Genomic DNA, 17,517 nt, shown 5'->3' with positions numbered 1-17,517 from the left:
CTCATTTTAGCTCTCATACGAGCCTCGACAAGGTATACGAAAAAATGAAAAATAAAAATCTGCGTCCCCTTCAGTGCCCTCACCTGCGTCCTCTTCAGAGGAGTTCACTGGATTCCAACTCATCATCATCATCATCATCACATCAAAAACTAGAAGGGCACTCAGTGGAGAGCATACCTCCACCGCTCAATGCCTGATCCAATACAACATATCAGGCCCATCAAATGTATCGCTTTTAGCCCATCGCTCAATGGTGAAGAATCACTAAAATTACACAAATCTCGTACCCATTTCCGGATTCGGATCTTCACCAAAATCGAACCAATTGGTCCTTGTCAAACACCCAACCTGTTTATCAAGTTTCATACGAATCCGTCCTCAAGTTTTTGAGATAGCATGCTATATATCGGTTTAGCCCAATCTCTGAATGGTGAAGAATCACTCAAGAAATTATCAGATTCGGATCCGGATCCGGATCTTCACCAAAATCGAATCAATTCATCCTTGTCACACACCGAATCTGCCCACCAAATTTCATCCAACCTGTCCACAACTTTTTGAGATATCCTGCACACAAACATACTGTTACGGCTGTGGAAATTCGCAGAACACCATATAGGTCCTTCGTTCAGTTATGCCGATAAGTCCGTGTTCAGTTAGATTTCCCCACCGTTGTGTAATGGGATTTATCCGTGTGGATAGGGCTGTGATCTTTGAGTTAGCCGTTTTTCTTTTGCTATCGTTATTTTGGACCAACCACAATGCCAACCACCAACCACCTTCTCTACCACGCCACCCACCAACCACCTTCTCCACCATGCCAACCACCAACCACCTTCTCCATGCCACCCACCAACCACCACGTCAACCACCAACCACCCTCTCCACACCGCATTCATAACAACGACATCTCCCCACCATCTCCTAAACCACATCTCCCCCAATAGACCAACCCGAATAACATCGCCTCACCTTCAACTCCGCGGGTGCCGCTGTCTTTGCACTGGCCACGGCGAGTTCCCAGCGAACAGCATCGCTGCGGGCACACGCGGGGGTTCGCTCATCGAGCAAGTCTGGTGATTTCACCCACGTCCACTCTCCGCGCAAGTTCGGTGATCTCGCGCACGTCCGCTCTATGGAAGCTTCGCCTCGGAATTCGGATCAAAAGAGAGAAAGGGGCGGGGCCAGTCGGGGTCGAAGGTCGGAGAGCGGAGGTCAGATCTCGTCTCTCGAGCCCTATAAAAGGACAAGCAGAGCACCAGTTCGAGGTCAGTCAGTCGGTGGAGTCAGTCGGTGAAGTCTGGAGTCTGGAGAACACAGTCGGGGGAGAAGTCCAGGAGAGTGGAGGACACGCGAGCCGAGAGCGTGGCCAACCCTGCTGTGCCGCGCAGACCTGCGCGTTCGTGTGAAGAGAGCCGGAGAGAGCTCGCCAGCCAGCGCCAAACGGTCTGAGGTGATCGGGCTTCGGGACAGTCCGAGCATCGCTGAGGAACGGACGGGTTCTTACAAAGAGCATCAACTTTGGAAGAGCATCAAGACCCGTTCGTTCCTCTCAATGCGTCGCTGGCTGAGGCCCGAATCACCCGGCCGCTTGGCAAGGCCTGGGCTCAACCGCGGTTACGCTAGCTGCCGTGGGGAAGGAGCGTCGCGGGTCGCCCCATCGAGGCACCAAGAGGGTGGAGGTAACCTGCAATGGTCTCACGGAGCCTCTGCGGTCTACACGGCTCCACGTTATAAAGGCCTACGTGTCCAATCTGACCCCCTTGTCTTTGAGGGCGTCCTTTCCTTGCTTTTATTTGTGTGAATGTTGTGGCGCCATGTCCGCAAGTAGAACTGTTGTTAAGTGCTTGTGAATAATAAATAATAGACGGTTGTAGTGCTTTGTCTTGCTCGCGTCTTGTCCCTTTCCGCCAATTCCATTGCTTTTCTGTATGTATACGTGCATGTTGGTGTTTTGCATACCTGACTGCATACGTGTAAATAATAAATGTGGTTGTTTAAATGTCACCCGTTCATTGTGTCCTCTTTCCCCAATTGAACTGCTATCTTGCTTTCGGAATAATAGCGGGCTTTTTGATAGTCGATAAAAGAATCGGGTCCAGCGAGGTCTCGCGATAATACCCCGCTCGGTTATCCTAGAACGGAATGAACCGCTTAAGCGGTTCGTGTCCAAGCAGACCTCGCTGAGGTACGGTCTCTCGATAGTCTGCCTGCGTGAATACTTAGGTATATCGACAATTCGGCGATTGTCCCTGTCGCGCGTGGGTAGAGTGTTGACTAGGCCGTGGTGTGCGCTTGGAGCACACCCGTGACTGGATTCCCGCGTTGTTCCAGAAAGTCGCGACTGAATTGTTCGTCTGGTGGGCGTACGGCCGCGATTCGGCTAAAAGCGGATGTTCGCACGCCGGTGGGCGCAGATTCGTAACCATACAAACAGATAGACAGGAGTGAAAACATAACCTCCTTCACCTTTGGTGGCGAAGGTAATAATGTCGTATCTTAAATAAAAATGGGAGAGAGTACCTGCTGCCATTGTTTCGTTTGTTCGAATTTTTAATGAAACTAATCATGTGCATTCGTGTTCGCAAAATTTTAAAATATTTCGGCCTCCGCCGACTAATTCGCCGGAGGCATTACGTGTTCAGGTTGTCCGTCCGTGAGTCCGTGATTCCCTTTTAAAATAATTTTCACTGCAACCGCTTCTCCGATTGACATTAAATTTCCACCTCAGGTGCAACTTCTCATGTAGGATATTTTATTGATAATTATGATGTCTTAGGTCAACACCTTCCTCCACCCCTCCACCACAAAACCACCGGCAAAGATAAAAACACACCTATACATAAACCGTGGTTCTGCTGATCCTCTGTAGCAAGTCTGGATGCAATTGGTCCAGAACTGTTAGAGGAGTATCCTGACAAACAAACCCACGAACACTGGTCTGTGAAGTATAGTAAGGATTTTAAATGAAAGAAAAGTTGATTTGAAACTCTGCAAGTGTTGGTTAAACTGCCTGTAGCATACTTATTCACGAATTGGGACACATAGGCCATTCCAGGAAAGTAAAAATACATGTTTTAAATTTCAACCTGATCGGACACATGGTCTGGCAGACAGAATTATTGAATTCTTTGAGTCTGGGTTCTTTTTGAAATTTTTGTTTTATGCCTCTGCCGAGGCAAACGGCATACAACGTCGATGTTGTTTATGAAGGCCACCAAAAGAGGAAACCGTAGGAAGTCACTTAGAATTGGAAGAACCAATTGAGATTGTTGAACATTGATGTGGACCACGATCATGGCCAACAGCACTCAAACACTTAAATCGTTTAAAATCCTCCTCTATTCTCCATTTGACTCGCATTGTATTAGCTCTGATGGTTCCTGAAAGTTAAGCTTAAATGGATTGTTTTTGTTTCAGATGTTGTTGTGAAAATGAAGGTGAAGTCAGAATTTGTGGATGATTCATTCCATCAAGGTGAACCACAAATAAATTGTTTGTTTTCACCTCAGTCTGTTTGTCTGCCTGTCTTGTTTCTCTGTCTGTCTGTGAGCAGGATATCTCAAAAAGTTATGGACAGATTCCAGCAAAACTTGGTGGACAGGTTGGGTGTGTGATAAGGAAGAATGTATTCGATTTTTGTGAAGTTAAGCAATTGATTAAGTCAAGCAATCGGTCACATGCGTATGTTGAATGTACGTAAGTGTCTGCATTTTGTTATTCCCTTTTCTCTGCAACCGCTTGGCAAATTGACAAATTTTTACCATAGATTGAAACATGGCTCCTGTCCCATGGGGAATAAGTGTGATTTTTATATATTTTTTTAATGATGTCAGAAGTGCTTTTATGACGTCATAATTGCATACGTCGAAGTTTGTTATGACGTCATAATTGCATACGTAGAATGCTACATCCGATCAGTATGAACATTTGAGGGTTATCGAGGGATAAATTGGTCAACAGAAAACATTGATGATTTCATTGGTTATGTGGTTCAGCAGCCATAAAATTTTCTTTTTCTTTTTGCAAACCTTCAAAAATCTCAAACGCCTGAACAGATTGAGGCGAACCTTTACAGGTATGACCGCCTATCCATGAGGAACAAAAACTTCCCATCGATGATGTGATCGGTCACATGGTTTGGCAGCCTTAATGGATTTACCCTAAAACCTTTAAAAATACTCTTCTCCACAATGGCTGGACAGATCGAGGGGAAACCACACACGTGTTCACCAAGCCTTGGTGATACCAGGGTGTTCACGAATAATTGATATGTCACATGGTTTGGCAGCCATATTGGGTTGAAGGAAAATATTTTTTGTAATTCTCTCTTGAACTACTGCATCAATCAACATGAAACTTCAAAATTATGATCGAGTAGTGATGGGGAGGGCGTACATGTTTTAAATTTCAATCTGATCAGACGCATGGTCTGGCAGCCAGAATGATTTCATGCTTTATTTTTGATGTCATAGGTGCCTTCATTATGACGTTATAATTGTATATGTAGAATGCTACATCCGATCAGTATGATAAATAAATAAAAACAGAAGAGTTAGCTCACACCAAGTCCTTCTCAAGACTGTGTGGGGTAAGTATTCTGTGAATACCATCTAGTTTTTTTGAAGTGAATCTTCACCATTGAGAGATGGGTCCAAATACAATAAATAGCACGATATCTCAAAAACTTATTTAAGATGAAACTTAGTGGACAGGTCTGCCAAGGATGAATTGATTTGATTTTGGTGATGGTCCGTATCCGGATACAAGAATTTTTTTTTACCATTGAGAGATATGGCCAAAAACGATATATATATATATATATATATATATATATATATATATATATATATATATATATATATATATATATATATATATATATATATATATAGCATGATATTTCTATAAGTTGTGGACGATTTATGACAAAATTTGGTGGATGATTTGGGTAGGTGACAACAGCCTGGTGTTGGCGCAGTGGTTAGGGCAGCGGCTTGGGACCAAGAGGTCCTGAGTTCAAGCCCCGTTGAGCCACTGAATTAATACACCAGGGGGTTGACTCAGCCTGTCATCCTTCCGAGGTCGGCGAAATGAGTACCAGTATACTGGGCCGGTGTATACCCCGGTTAAAATAGGTGTACCATATCCCTGTGTCGTAAGAGGCGACCAGGGTTGCGTCAGGAAGGGCATCCGGCGTAAAACATGTGCCAAATCACTATGCGGATCATAATGGATGATCCGCTGTGGCGACCCCTAACGGGAGCAGCCGAAAGAAGAAGAAGAGGAGATTTGGGTAGGTGACAATAACAAGCCGGATTTCGATTTTGGTTCAGGTCCGGATGCAGATCCAGCATATCAGTGGGATACAAAACTTAAACTGTTCCGCCTGGCGGAGGTATTCGCTCTTCTGAGTGCCGTTCTAGTTGATGATGTTTTATTGTGTATGATAATAATAATAATAATAATGTTACACAATCGAGAAAACTACCACAGGATATCCGGTATTTGTTATTTCTACAAAGGTGCAAATGTCCATCACGTTTGGTGTTAAAATTGCGAATGATTATAATTTATGGATATTTTTCATTTGTATGGTCCTCCTAATTTTGATCGATAAATTGAGGTACATGATAAAAATGTTTTTTGTTTCAGGTATATTAAAATGGTGTTGGTTTAAAACGGGATGCATTTTTCTTCTCTCTCAGATTTTATTGTGAAAGTGAAGCTGGAGTCTGACTTTGTCAAAGAATCGTCCTCTCAAGACCAACGTGTGAATGATGACAACATTCTGAATGTACCATTGATAGACAATGGTGAGGGTACATTTTATGCAATGTACTTCACAGAAAGAAGCTGTTGAACGAGCTTCAAGACCATGCAATGACTCTAGCAGTGGCAGCTGGGAAAGGCTTGCCCACGCCATCAGTGGCAGTGAGTTAGGACGCACCAACAGCAGTGGGGAAGGGGACTCTCATGCCGGTGGCGGCAGGGAAGGGCAGCCCATGCCGGTGGTGGTGGTGGTGGTGGTGGAGAGAAGTGTGCAAAGGTCCGCAGCAGCAGGGAAGGGTGTGCCACGGTGTGGAATGCATTTTTGATTTGTTAAATTCTTAGGTACATTGAGGCAGGGTGAGACATTTGCTACCTCCACCAGTGAAGGTGGATGGAGGTTACATTTTCACCCCTATCTGTCTGTCTATTTGTCTGTTTGTTTGCCTTTGAGCAGAGTATCTCAAAAAGTTGTGGGTGGATTCAGCCGAAATTTGGTGGACGGGTTGGGTATGTGACAAGGATGAATTGATTAGATTTTCATGATCGGCTCCTAGAATTTTAAAGTGATTCTTCACTATTGAGATATAGGTCCAAAAATGATACATAGCACGATCTCAAAAAGTTGTGGATGGTTTCTGACCTAATCCTTCCTTTTCTCCAACAACCTCATCTCAGATCACCAATTTGGTTTCAGACTAGGTCACTTCATCTTGGACATCCTACTTCGACTCACCCAACAATGGATGGAGGTCCTCAATGTCAGACATGACATTGGGGCCGTCTCTCTGAACATATCTCATGCTTTTGATCGTTTGGCATCCTGTGTTACTATCCAAACTCTCTGCCTGTGGCATCCAAGGCCAACGCCACACATGGCTGACTGAGTTCCTCTGCTCTCATAGCCAACGTGCAGCTCTCAACAGAACCCTTTCATCTCCTCTCCCTGTCAAGGCTGGAGTGCATCAAGGCAGTGTTCTGGGCCAAGTCCTTTTCCTGATCTTCAACAATGATCTCTCTGACTTTCTGGAAAATCTTCTTTATCTATTTGCTGATGACTTCACCCTCTGCCTTGACATCCCTCATCCTTCAGCCAGGCAGGCTGAAGCCTCTTCCCTCTCTTCAGACATTGATAAAAATCACAAGACGGTCAAGCACTTGGAATATCTCTCTATTTCTCCCTGAAAGGACCGTCTGGTAAACCCTCCTTTCTACTTTCTTCACAATCCTCTTGAGGAAGTTCAGTCATTCAAACTCTTGGGTCTCACTATCAGCCATGATCTTTTTTGGGCAAACCACATTTCAGAGCTGGCCTCCAAAGCCATGAGCTGTACACAAAAAAAACAATTTCTGAACAGGTTTGGGTGTGTGACAAGGAGGAATTGATTCGATTTTTGTGAAGATCCGAATCTGGACACGGTAATTTTTATAATATATTTTTAAGTCATTTTTCACCATTTTGAGGTAAGTACCAAAAACGATATACAGCATGATATCTCAAAAAACTTGTTGACGAGTTTTGACAAAACTACGTGGACGAGTTGGTCAGGTGACAAGAAGAAGCTGTTGAATAAATTCTCAATTCCTCCTGTACTTTCAGTTATTTATTAAAAACAAACACAAGCATATCAATATGGTGATTTTCAGAGGCGCTTCAATAAGCAACACAATTTTCCTCTGATTCTAAAGTACATAGGAATATTGAATTCTCAAATATTATTCAGCGAGACAAGGTCTGTTTACCCTTCAGACATGCTGACGCCACAATTGACATGTTGAGGGTTCAAGGGAGAGATCATTCACAGCTTTGTGGCAGCAGCCATCTGGAGGTCAGCTTAATTTTGAAGCTCAGGTCAGGTATGGGAGCATGCGCCAGAGCAGCGTGTCAATTTTGAAGGGCTGAGGAATATTTATGACATGAATGTTGATCGGAGTTTTTATCGACTATTCAGGGATCAGAGGGGGTGAGATCATCCAACGATGTTTTGCTCATCCTCCGAACAGAATGACGTCAAGACTGCAGCCCTTTGTGTGCTAGGATGGATCACACATGGCTCCTTGGTCCGGAGGTCAGAAAGTCAGCCCGCAATGAAAAGGCTAGGGAAAGATTTATAATCTGAAGCTGACAAGAGTATAAAAAGACATCTGGATATCTCCTTAAGCAAACATTCCATTGAAGTGCTTCCAACCAGACTTTCAGATGCCAATGTAATTGTTTATTTGTGAGAATCCCTTAATAAGTAGAATAAAATAAAATAATAGAATTATTTGTTGATTCTATTATACTGAATAATGATTAAAGATTATTTGAAAGGCCATTGTGTTTTGGGGAACCGGGGCACTTCTTTACTTGGCAGATTGATAATCTTCCAATACAGGAAAGAGATATAAGGTCATTTAAAATGCAAATATATATATATAATTAAAATAGATACTGTAAGGTCATTTAAAATGCAAATATATATATATAATTAAAATAGATACTGTAAGGTCATTTAAAATGCAAATATATATATTATTAAAATAGATACATGTTCAAGCACATAAATATAATAATCATGTCGTATTTGAGTACATTTTCCATTAAAGGGTTACAACAATACATTTACTTTTCAATCAAGTTTAATTGACAACATTTTATTATTATTATTATTATTATTATTATTATTATTTTTATCACCTTCAAACCCACAATGCTAATTTTGGAGAAATTTGCATCGACAAAGCCAATTTGATTTTGGTTCAGGTCCAGATTCAGATCCCGCCTGTCAGTTGGGTATAAAACATAAACTGTTCAGCCTGGTGGAGGTATGCGCTCTGCCGAGTGCCGTTCTAGTTGTTCATTTTATCCTCTTTTGGTTGTATTAGTGGGGCAAGGGCATGCTTTTGGCGGGTGCTGGCAAGGGAAGGGCATGACCACAGTGGTGGGGAAGCATTTTTGATTTATCATATTCTTCTTCAGCACCTCGCACATTGAGGCAGAGTTAGACGTTTTGTTGTTCATTATATTCTCTTTTTGCTTGTGTTGGTGGTTGACAATTCTATTTCAAAATGTAATTTGTTCTTTTTTGGGGATTTTCTGATTTATTCATTCTTTCGTCTAATAAACTGATGTGATGGTGTTTGCAGGTGAATGTCATCCGTTTAAGATAGAAAACTTCAAAAGTAACCTTCCTCAGATTTTGCAAGATGCTTTGAGCAGTGACGGCGTAAAGCAGGAACCAAGTGATTCTCCTCCCAGGGAGCCCAGTAATGCCACTCAAATTCTGGAAGGTAAGCAGAGCTGCGCACAGAACACAGAACATGGCTGTACTTGTGTGGCTTTTTTCCTCTTTGTAATGAAATGCTTTACTTCCACATTATGCAACACAAACAAAGTTTCAAGCATGTCTTGGGCACCTCTCTTTTCTTTATGGCTGCTACTTGTGATTGACCAGGAATGAGAAGCTTCTTTGAAATACCTTTTCATCAATCCACACTGTTTAACATTGTTACGAGACTAACGATAACATTAACTGAGATTAGTGGTACAATTCACAATGTGGAGAATCAAATTCCTTACTTTATATCATTCAACAATGAAGGTGGGTTAAGGTTTGTTGTGTGACGCCGCATAACTCAGTTGCCCGTAATCTGTTCAAGATCATTCGTTACAGTACAGTTTTGGATTCCTTTGTGTATAATCGACTGTGCATTCTTCGGCATCAGAATGTCTTGAATTGGAGTTGTGCCTGCATTAAATCAAGCTTTGATGTGAACACAAATTGCTTCCCATCAATGGCACTCTCACAGCACATGCTCAGTTCCAAACTGGTGTACAAGCATTTCCAAACTGGCATCAAAATGAAAAGTATAACAGTTGTCATGTGATCTCTCAAAGTCCGAAGATTCAAAAATTGCCCAGTAATACCGAGTTATTTTTACATTAGCACAGATACCTGGTATTAAAACCTTGAGTTTTTGCACTCCTTATGTACACTGCAGTTTTTATCACAGCGACAATGTCAATGTTTACTCTGACATTTTGGACATCAGATGCCATTGTTTGAAACTAAAAAATTTTTTTGAAATAATTAGCATGAAAGAGAGAGGGTGTATGTACATATATATTTTGAAGGCTTCATATGTGAGTGGAGGAGTCCTTTCTCTGAGAGATGGGTACAGGCCTCGGGCAAGTTTTTTTTTTTAAATAAAATTTCAATAAATGCTATATATATATATATATATATATATATATATATATATATATATATATATATATATATATATATATATATATATATATATATATATATATATATATATATATATATATATATATATATATATACACACACACACACACACACACACACACACACACACACACACACACACACACACACACACACACACACACACACACACACACACACACACACACACACACACACATATATGTTCCTCAGTAATATTATTTATCAAGGCACTTTTTGAAATGTCTTTACAGAGAAACAAATGAAAAAGGTTTCGTGTTCCAACTCTTACGGGTCATTGGGCACAGAAGTTTCTTTCAGTCTGCACTTGGGACCAACATTGTGTCAGAGAGATGACCAGTGTATCAGCGCATCTGATAAAAACAGTTACAAAAGTTGTGCAGAGACACGAAAGAGGATCCAAAGAAGCAAGAAGCTGCACAAATGTTCTGTTTGCAACAAAGCGATCAGCTCATCTTTAAAAATGTCTCAAAAATTATACACAGGTGAGAAGCCACACAAGTGCTCTGTGTGCAGCATGGTTTTCCCTCAATGCTCAATGATGAAAAACAATCAAAGAATACACTTGAGAGTTAAGCCCTATGAGTGTAGCCATTGCAACAAGGGTTTTATCAATTCTTCAACATTAAAATTGCATCAAAGGATACACACGGGAGAGAAGCCCTACGAGTGTCCCCAATGCCATAAGGCTTTTACTCATTCATCCAATTTATATCAGCATCAAAAAATACACACGGGAGAGAAGCCTTACAAGTGCTCTGTGTGCAGCAAAGTCTTTGCTCATTGCTCGACAATGAAAAGACATCAAAAAATACACATGGGAGAGAAGACTTACAAGTGCTCTGTGTGCAGCAAAGTTTTTGCTCATTGCTCAACGATGAAAATGCATCAAAGGATACATATGGGAGGGAAGCACTATGAGTGTTCACAATGCAAAAAGGCTTTTACTTATTCATCCAATTTATATCAGCATAAAAAAATACATACGGGAGAGAAGCCTTATGAGTGCTCTGTGTGTAGTAAAGTTTTTGCTATTTGCTCAACAATGAAAAGACATCAAAGAATACACACGAGAGTGAAGCCATACAAATGCTCCATGTGCAGCAACGTCTTTGCTGTTTACTCAAAGTTTGTATTACATCAAGGAATACACACTGGTCTTCATTTCTCAGTTCCTGATACTCCGTCATTTATCTAATTTCCACATTATTTAGGCTAGAGGGAGATAGTACCCTCCAAGGCTGAGACTTGCTTCTGTGTGGCCACACATAGCATCCACAATGTGTGCCGAAAGTAATAAAGACTGCCCCTTCTCCAGTGAGGAAGAATATCGCAAATCTCACTATGAGACCGTGGTCCGTACCGAAGCAAAACTTTCACGAGGTGCCGCCTGCCCCCAAACTAAAAAGAACTAAGCTCCAGCTGAATAGAAAGAGGTGAGCTGGAGCATAGACGAGAAGGAGAACATCCTCGACTACAAAAGCTTATTCTGCTCATGAGGCATTGGGGATGCACGGAAAGGGAGAATGTTTCATGGACCAACTGATGAAGTGAAAATTATACTCCAAAGCGGTAAGAGTCTCACTTAATTTTACTACGGTGACATCAACAGTCCACAAATCCCTATCCAAAGACAGAACATAAGTAACCGATGAAGCTAGATAACAAGCAGTTAAATACAGGAGAGAAATGATCCCAGGACAGATAATTCAACAAAAAAAGAAAAATCGACATTGTTGTCAATATTGCTGTGTAAGTACATGGGAGCAGCTATTCTGAAAACATTGCCAGTATAAAGATGACGTTGGTAGAACAACAATATAATTTGATGAAAGCAACAATACAACTATCGTATTGGGTCGATGGCAAGGCAAAACAGTAGGGTCACTGCTTGTTATATATCCCCCCAAAACTTATATATATCCACAACTTATATCCCCCCCAAAAAACATTCACAAAGGAAGAAACAAAATGAAGAGAAGAACAAGTTAAAGAGGCAATACGAAGTGAATGGTCAACAATAAATGGAGAACTTCCACTGTGCCATGACAGACAGATATGACGCACAATTGGGATGAAAATTCCACAGAACAAACTTTCAAAGAGAAGGAGTACCCAACAGGTTGCGATGCAGTTGCACAGGAGATAGACTGATAGAGGGACAGGGGTGAGTGCAGCCCCACAAAAGGAATTAGAATGTTAGACTGTTCAAGAAGCCAAAGATAATGACGATCTAATCGAGTTCCAACAATAGAAAGTAATGAAGCCATGCAACAGGCCGAGAATTTAGACCACAGGACACCGGAAGCCCAACAGCAAGGCCAGAATATAATTGAAGAAAATGGTACAAAGAGAGATAGAGGCAATAAATAATGTATTTTGTGGTGGTACTGCACAATGCACATTCAAGAAAAAGTAACAGGTAAACTATGACTAAGCCAATAGCAGGAGAAAAAAAAGTTTTGCAAAATAACCTGAAAAGATTATACCGACAACTAGGGAAACGGAAGCAGAATGTGTCAATTCCCCCCGAAAAAGATAAAGTAGAAAAATTCTGGAAAGGAATTTTTTTTTTTTTAAAGAACACAGGAAGTGGAATGGATCTGAAGCTTGGGAAAGAACAAGCCCCAAATGATTAAAAAAAAAAATGTCTTGAGTGATAATTGACAAAGGGCTTAGAAAACACCTCACAAAAATGCCAAACTTCAAAAGCACGTCCAAATTTCTGTTGAAAGCAACAATATGTTCTCCCCAATTGCCGCGTTCAGACATTTAACATACTTATCCAAGGGGAGAACTTATATTCATCACAAAATCTGAAGAAACCCAACTGCCTCACAAATATAGGTTAACAACAAACAAATTTTTAACAGGAATCATCACAGAAGAGATTTATCACAACCTAACAATAAAAGAAGCCTCGAAGCAAAAATGATGCAGAATAAACTGCGATGGAACAATTGACCACCTCTTGCTAAACAAGGCAATACGAAAATACTGCAATATGAGAAATACCAAACTCATCAGCATGGAACAATAAAAACCTTTCACATTTCACAATGGGTCACGCTCGTAGGTTATAAAATATTTGGAGATGTACAAGATCAATCTGCAAATAATTGTACTGATAAAAAAAAATCCAATGCAGCACTGCAATATGATTTTAATATGGAAAACTACTTGAATACTGCAACACGCAGAAGGGACCATCATAATCCCAGGAGTGCAGATACACTGTGGTATCTTCCAAGGCAATGACCCTACTGTTTTGCCTTACCATCGACCCAATACGATAGTTGTATCTATATGTGCATCTGGAGAATGTTCCTCCTGAGATGACGAGGAGGAGGTGGTGGTCTGATGGAGCTCAACCAAGTGGACCGAACGACGGGTGTAGGATTGGGCGAGTATGTGAAAACTTAAACAGACTACCAAAGACAGCAAGCCAGAAAAGGTATATCTAACCTACCGAGCAAAAAAATTGCAAAGACAGGTGTGAATGGAAGACATCACACGAGAAACCAAAATACCAACTAATACAGCTCAAACAATTGCAAAAAAGACAAAAAAATAAAACAATATATCAACAGATATACACCGACAACTGGGAAAATGACAAAAGAGCAGGAAGGTATATAAAAAAGATTTGGGCATAGACAAAGAAGGCTCTTTGGAATGGCTAAGAAGAGGTCAGTTTACCTGGGATGGAGAACGAATCGTAATAAATGCCCATGACAAAGGACACTATACCAATGGCTTTAAGAAGATGGCAGGACTGAGTCAATTGGACAGATGTAGGTTCTGCAAGGTAGAAACAGAACGCACATATCATCCATTGGGATGTAAAAACTCATGTCAGAACAGCTGTACACATGAAGGCACAGTGTGTAGAGTAATCCATTCACATAACTGCAGAAAGTTCAATACCCAGTCCCATAAAATTAATGGAAACATGAACCAAAAGCAATCACTGAAAACAAGGAAGCAACACTCACGTACGACTGATGATCCCATTGAGAGTGAACATGGAAAACAAAGCACGGATATAGTACCTGGATACAAAAAAAAGAAGGCATTGTTCATTGAAGTGTAATTACCCAGCAATTTTGGCTGAAGCAGCACAGGTATCAAGAAAATTACCAAATACCAAGACCTGAAAAATGATGTCAAAAAATCTTTGAAGCTGAAGAGCACCGACATTGTACCAGTGATAATTTGAGCAATGTGAATGATAAAAAAGAACCTTACAGAGATCTTAAAAACCATCCCTGGGGATATTATACAAAATAACTACACTTGGAAACTGTCCGGGGCTCAGTGACAATCCGCAAAAGTACCCTCAGAAAAAGAAAACGTCACAGCTTGGTCCATGAACCATGATCTCTTCGTGAAACGGAAGTGGATACTTTGAGATTTGGGAGGTGTCCGTTCTATCTTCTGAAACCCACATTTGAAGATGAAAACACACAATTAAGGGAACCAAATCGAGGAAGATGTATTGTCATTTGCAGGCAGAACCATTACTTAAAGAACTAGAAAGGCACTCGGTAGAGTGCATACATCTGCCTCGTAATGCCTGATCCATGAAAACATATCTGGCCCAATAGATTTTTGAAATATCATGCTATATATCGTTTTTGACCCGATCTCTCAATGGTGAAGAATCACGAAAAAAATTATAGTAGTCGGATCCAGATCCGGATCTTCACCAAAATCTAGAATGGGGTGAAAACATAACCTCCTTCACCTTCAGTGGCGGAGGTAAAGACATAGGGATGGTTTCATATGATAATTTATTGTGACCATCCCGACCTTGTTTACATACTTTTTGGCATACCATACACAGATGCCAACCCTCCCGATTTCATCGGGAGGCTTCCGAAAATTCACCCAAACTCCCGCCCTTACGATCACTATCCTTATCCTCCCGAAATTTTGATATTTTTGCACTGTTCACTAATCAGAATGTACTAGTATGAGAATTGAATGAAAAGCATCGTCTGCTACGTATAGCATGTGGTTACTCCATAACGTTCGCTGCTACCAAATTGTACGTAAAAAATTGCAAATTCAAATGAGGAGCAGCGAAACATTGGGTCTGGATCTCGCTTATGCGATCATGCACTGAGATTTAGTGCATGCGGTATGTGTGCAATACAGTGCATGCGGTATGTATGCACAGTGTATATGCATGCGATACGCTCACTGCATGCAGCTGGGCCCCGTACCAGCCCGGCGGTCGCGACCACCGTGCGGTGTTTAACAGCCGCTAGAGTTCTACGAGTCGCGCTGCAGCTGTGGAACATCGACTTCGAAGTTACCGATGCTTCAAGCCCTCGATGTTGATTACGAAATGGCAGAAAAGAAGCTTACGAAGACCAAGAAATGGTCTCAGAAGTACAAGACCGAATACAGTCTCCAATACCCGTGTATTCGAAAGTCTGAAAGAGGAATTCATCATGCGTATTGTACAGTATGCAGCGTTGATATTTCAGTTGAGCACGGAGGTCGCGATGATATTCGGAAGCACGTTGGAAGCAAACGGCACACAGACATTGCAAAGGAGAGATCTTCGAGTACCGGTACACTTCTGAATTATTTCACCAAACAAGGGACAAGCGAGGAAGAGGATGTTACCCGAGCGGAACTTCTCTTTAGTGGATTTATTGTGGAACATAACTTGCCCATATCAGTCTCAGATCATGCTGGACCTCTATTTCAAAAGATGTTTCCAGATTCAAAAGTTGCTTCAAAGTATGGATGTGCAAGAACAAAAACTTCAGCAATAATTGGTGAGTTGTCAAATGTTACTGCTTCATCTATTGCCGATATTGCTAGACTAGCTCCATTTAGCCTAGCTACAGACGGTAGCAATGACAGTGGTGAGGCCCAGCTATATCCTGTCCTGATTTCGTACTATGACAACAGTGCTGGGATTGTGAAGCAAGATTTGCTAAGTTTGCCTGCGTGCAAACAAGATTCCACTGGAGAAAACATTTTCAAACTGCTTGATCATGAGTTCAGTGACAGGAAAATTCCGTGGGGAAATTGTGTTTCCTTTTGTGCTGATAATGCCTCTGTCATGGTGGGCAAGCACAAAGGAGTCGCTGCTTATATCCACAAACAAAATCCAGAGTGCTACATCATGGGATGCCCTTGCCATATGATGCACAATACGGCCAAGAAGGCGGCTCAGGCCTTACCCATTGAATTAGATGACTTTCTCATCGATATTTACTACTACTTGGACAAAAGTAGTAAACGCGTCAAAGGAGTGAAAGCACTGCAAGAACTCTGTGATGCCCCGACACACAAGATTCTGAAGCATGTCGCAACAAGGTGGCTGTCCCTTGGTCAGTGCCTAGACAGGCTGATTGAACAGTGGGAGCCACTTCGCCTCTTCTTCAAAGAAGAAGTACGAAGAAAAATGCAACCAACTGTAGCCAAGACTCTAACAACGAGCAAGAAGGACGGCACTGTATCTACTGCCAGTACTGGCACTGCAGGATCAAGCACTAGTGGAGCAGCATTCACCACTACCACTGCAGTATCTGCTGCAAAGAAGACAGCAGGGACAGCACCAAAACCAATGCTGAGAGCAGGTAGCATCACCGGCCCTTCATCACGTTCATCTACAAAGCAGATCCCTTCAGAGTCGAGAAAGACTGTGATAGTCCCATCTACAGGCAAAGAAGGACCCAAGTTAAGTTCTGCTTTTGCCAAATCACTTGATAGAAGCTCAGCAAAACCTTCAAATCAGAGGTCTTCTTCCTTGGCTGCACCTACCTCAAGCTCTACAAGTTCTACGAGTTCTACAACTAAAAGTGCATCTTCCTCAAACACTGTGCAGGAATCTAGAGAAAAACGTGTCAACAGGATGTTCTTGTCTCCACAAACAAAACTCTATTGTTTCTTCCTTCGATATGCTAACAAGCTTTTTGAGAAGGGGAATCTTCTGCTCCAAAGAGACGAACCCTGTATTCATCTCCTGCACGGAGAATTGAATGGTCTTCTGAAAGATATCTTTGTACGGTTTTTGAAACCATCGGTGTCATCGGTTGCTCTAGTAAATGTACCCTTCTCTGACAGAAATCATCAGAAGAATGATGAGGACCTCATGATTGGGAACGATGCCAAACTGTATATAAGGGAACAAAGGAGTCTCAAGAAATCCACCTTCACTCTGAGTGAGTCAGACATCCAAGGTTTCTTCAGTGCAGTTCGCTCATATTATGTGAAAGCCTGCAATTACATCTTCAAAACCTGGCCGCTAGATGATGAATTAGCCAAGCATGCTCAGGTGCTGGATGTTAAGCTACACCAAGAAGTGGGGTTTGACTGTGTGGAGTTTTTCATCAAGAAATTCCCCTGTCTGTTCAGTGGCGGTGATAGTGACATAGACAGTCTTGAGAGTGAATTCGCTCACTACCAGGCAGACGCCTCCATAGCTACAATTGCTACTGAGACAGTGAGAGTGGATGAGCAGTGGCAT

General features: G+C 41.7%; 1 protein-coding gene across 1 annotated transcript in view; it reads left to right on the top strand.

The window, feature by feature from the left end:
* LOC147009095 (uncharacterized) overlaps nt 1-17,517 on the top strand; it is a 74,988-nt gene that overhangs the window by 19,188 nt on the left and 38,283 nt on the right. Inside the window, 4 exon segments of the mRNA XM_085862980.1 lie at nt 3,421-3,477; nt 5,709-5,816; nt 8,899-9,042; nt 10,259-11,210. Coding sequence (XP_085719106.1) covers nt 3,421-3,477; nt 5,709-5,816; nt 8,899-9,042; nt 10,259-11,210 — 1,261 coding nt within the window.

Source organism: Eptatretus burgeri, chromosome 17, assembly GCF_056783735.1.
Source record: "Eptatretus burgeri isolate ZD-2024b chromosome 17, Ebu_testis_v1, whole genome shotgun sequence".
Classification (NCBI taxonomy): Eukaryota; Metazoa; Chordata; class Myxini; order Myxiniformes; family Myxinidae; genus Eptatretus; species Eptatretus burgeri.
This window is presented reverse-complemented; position numbering and strand designations above follow the sequence as displayed.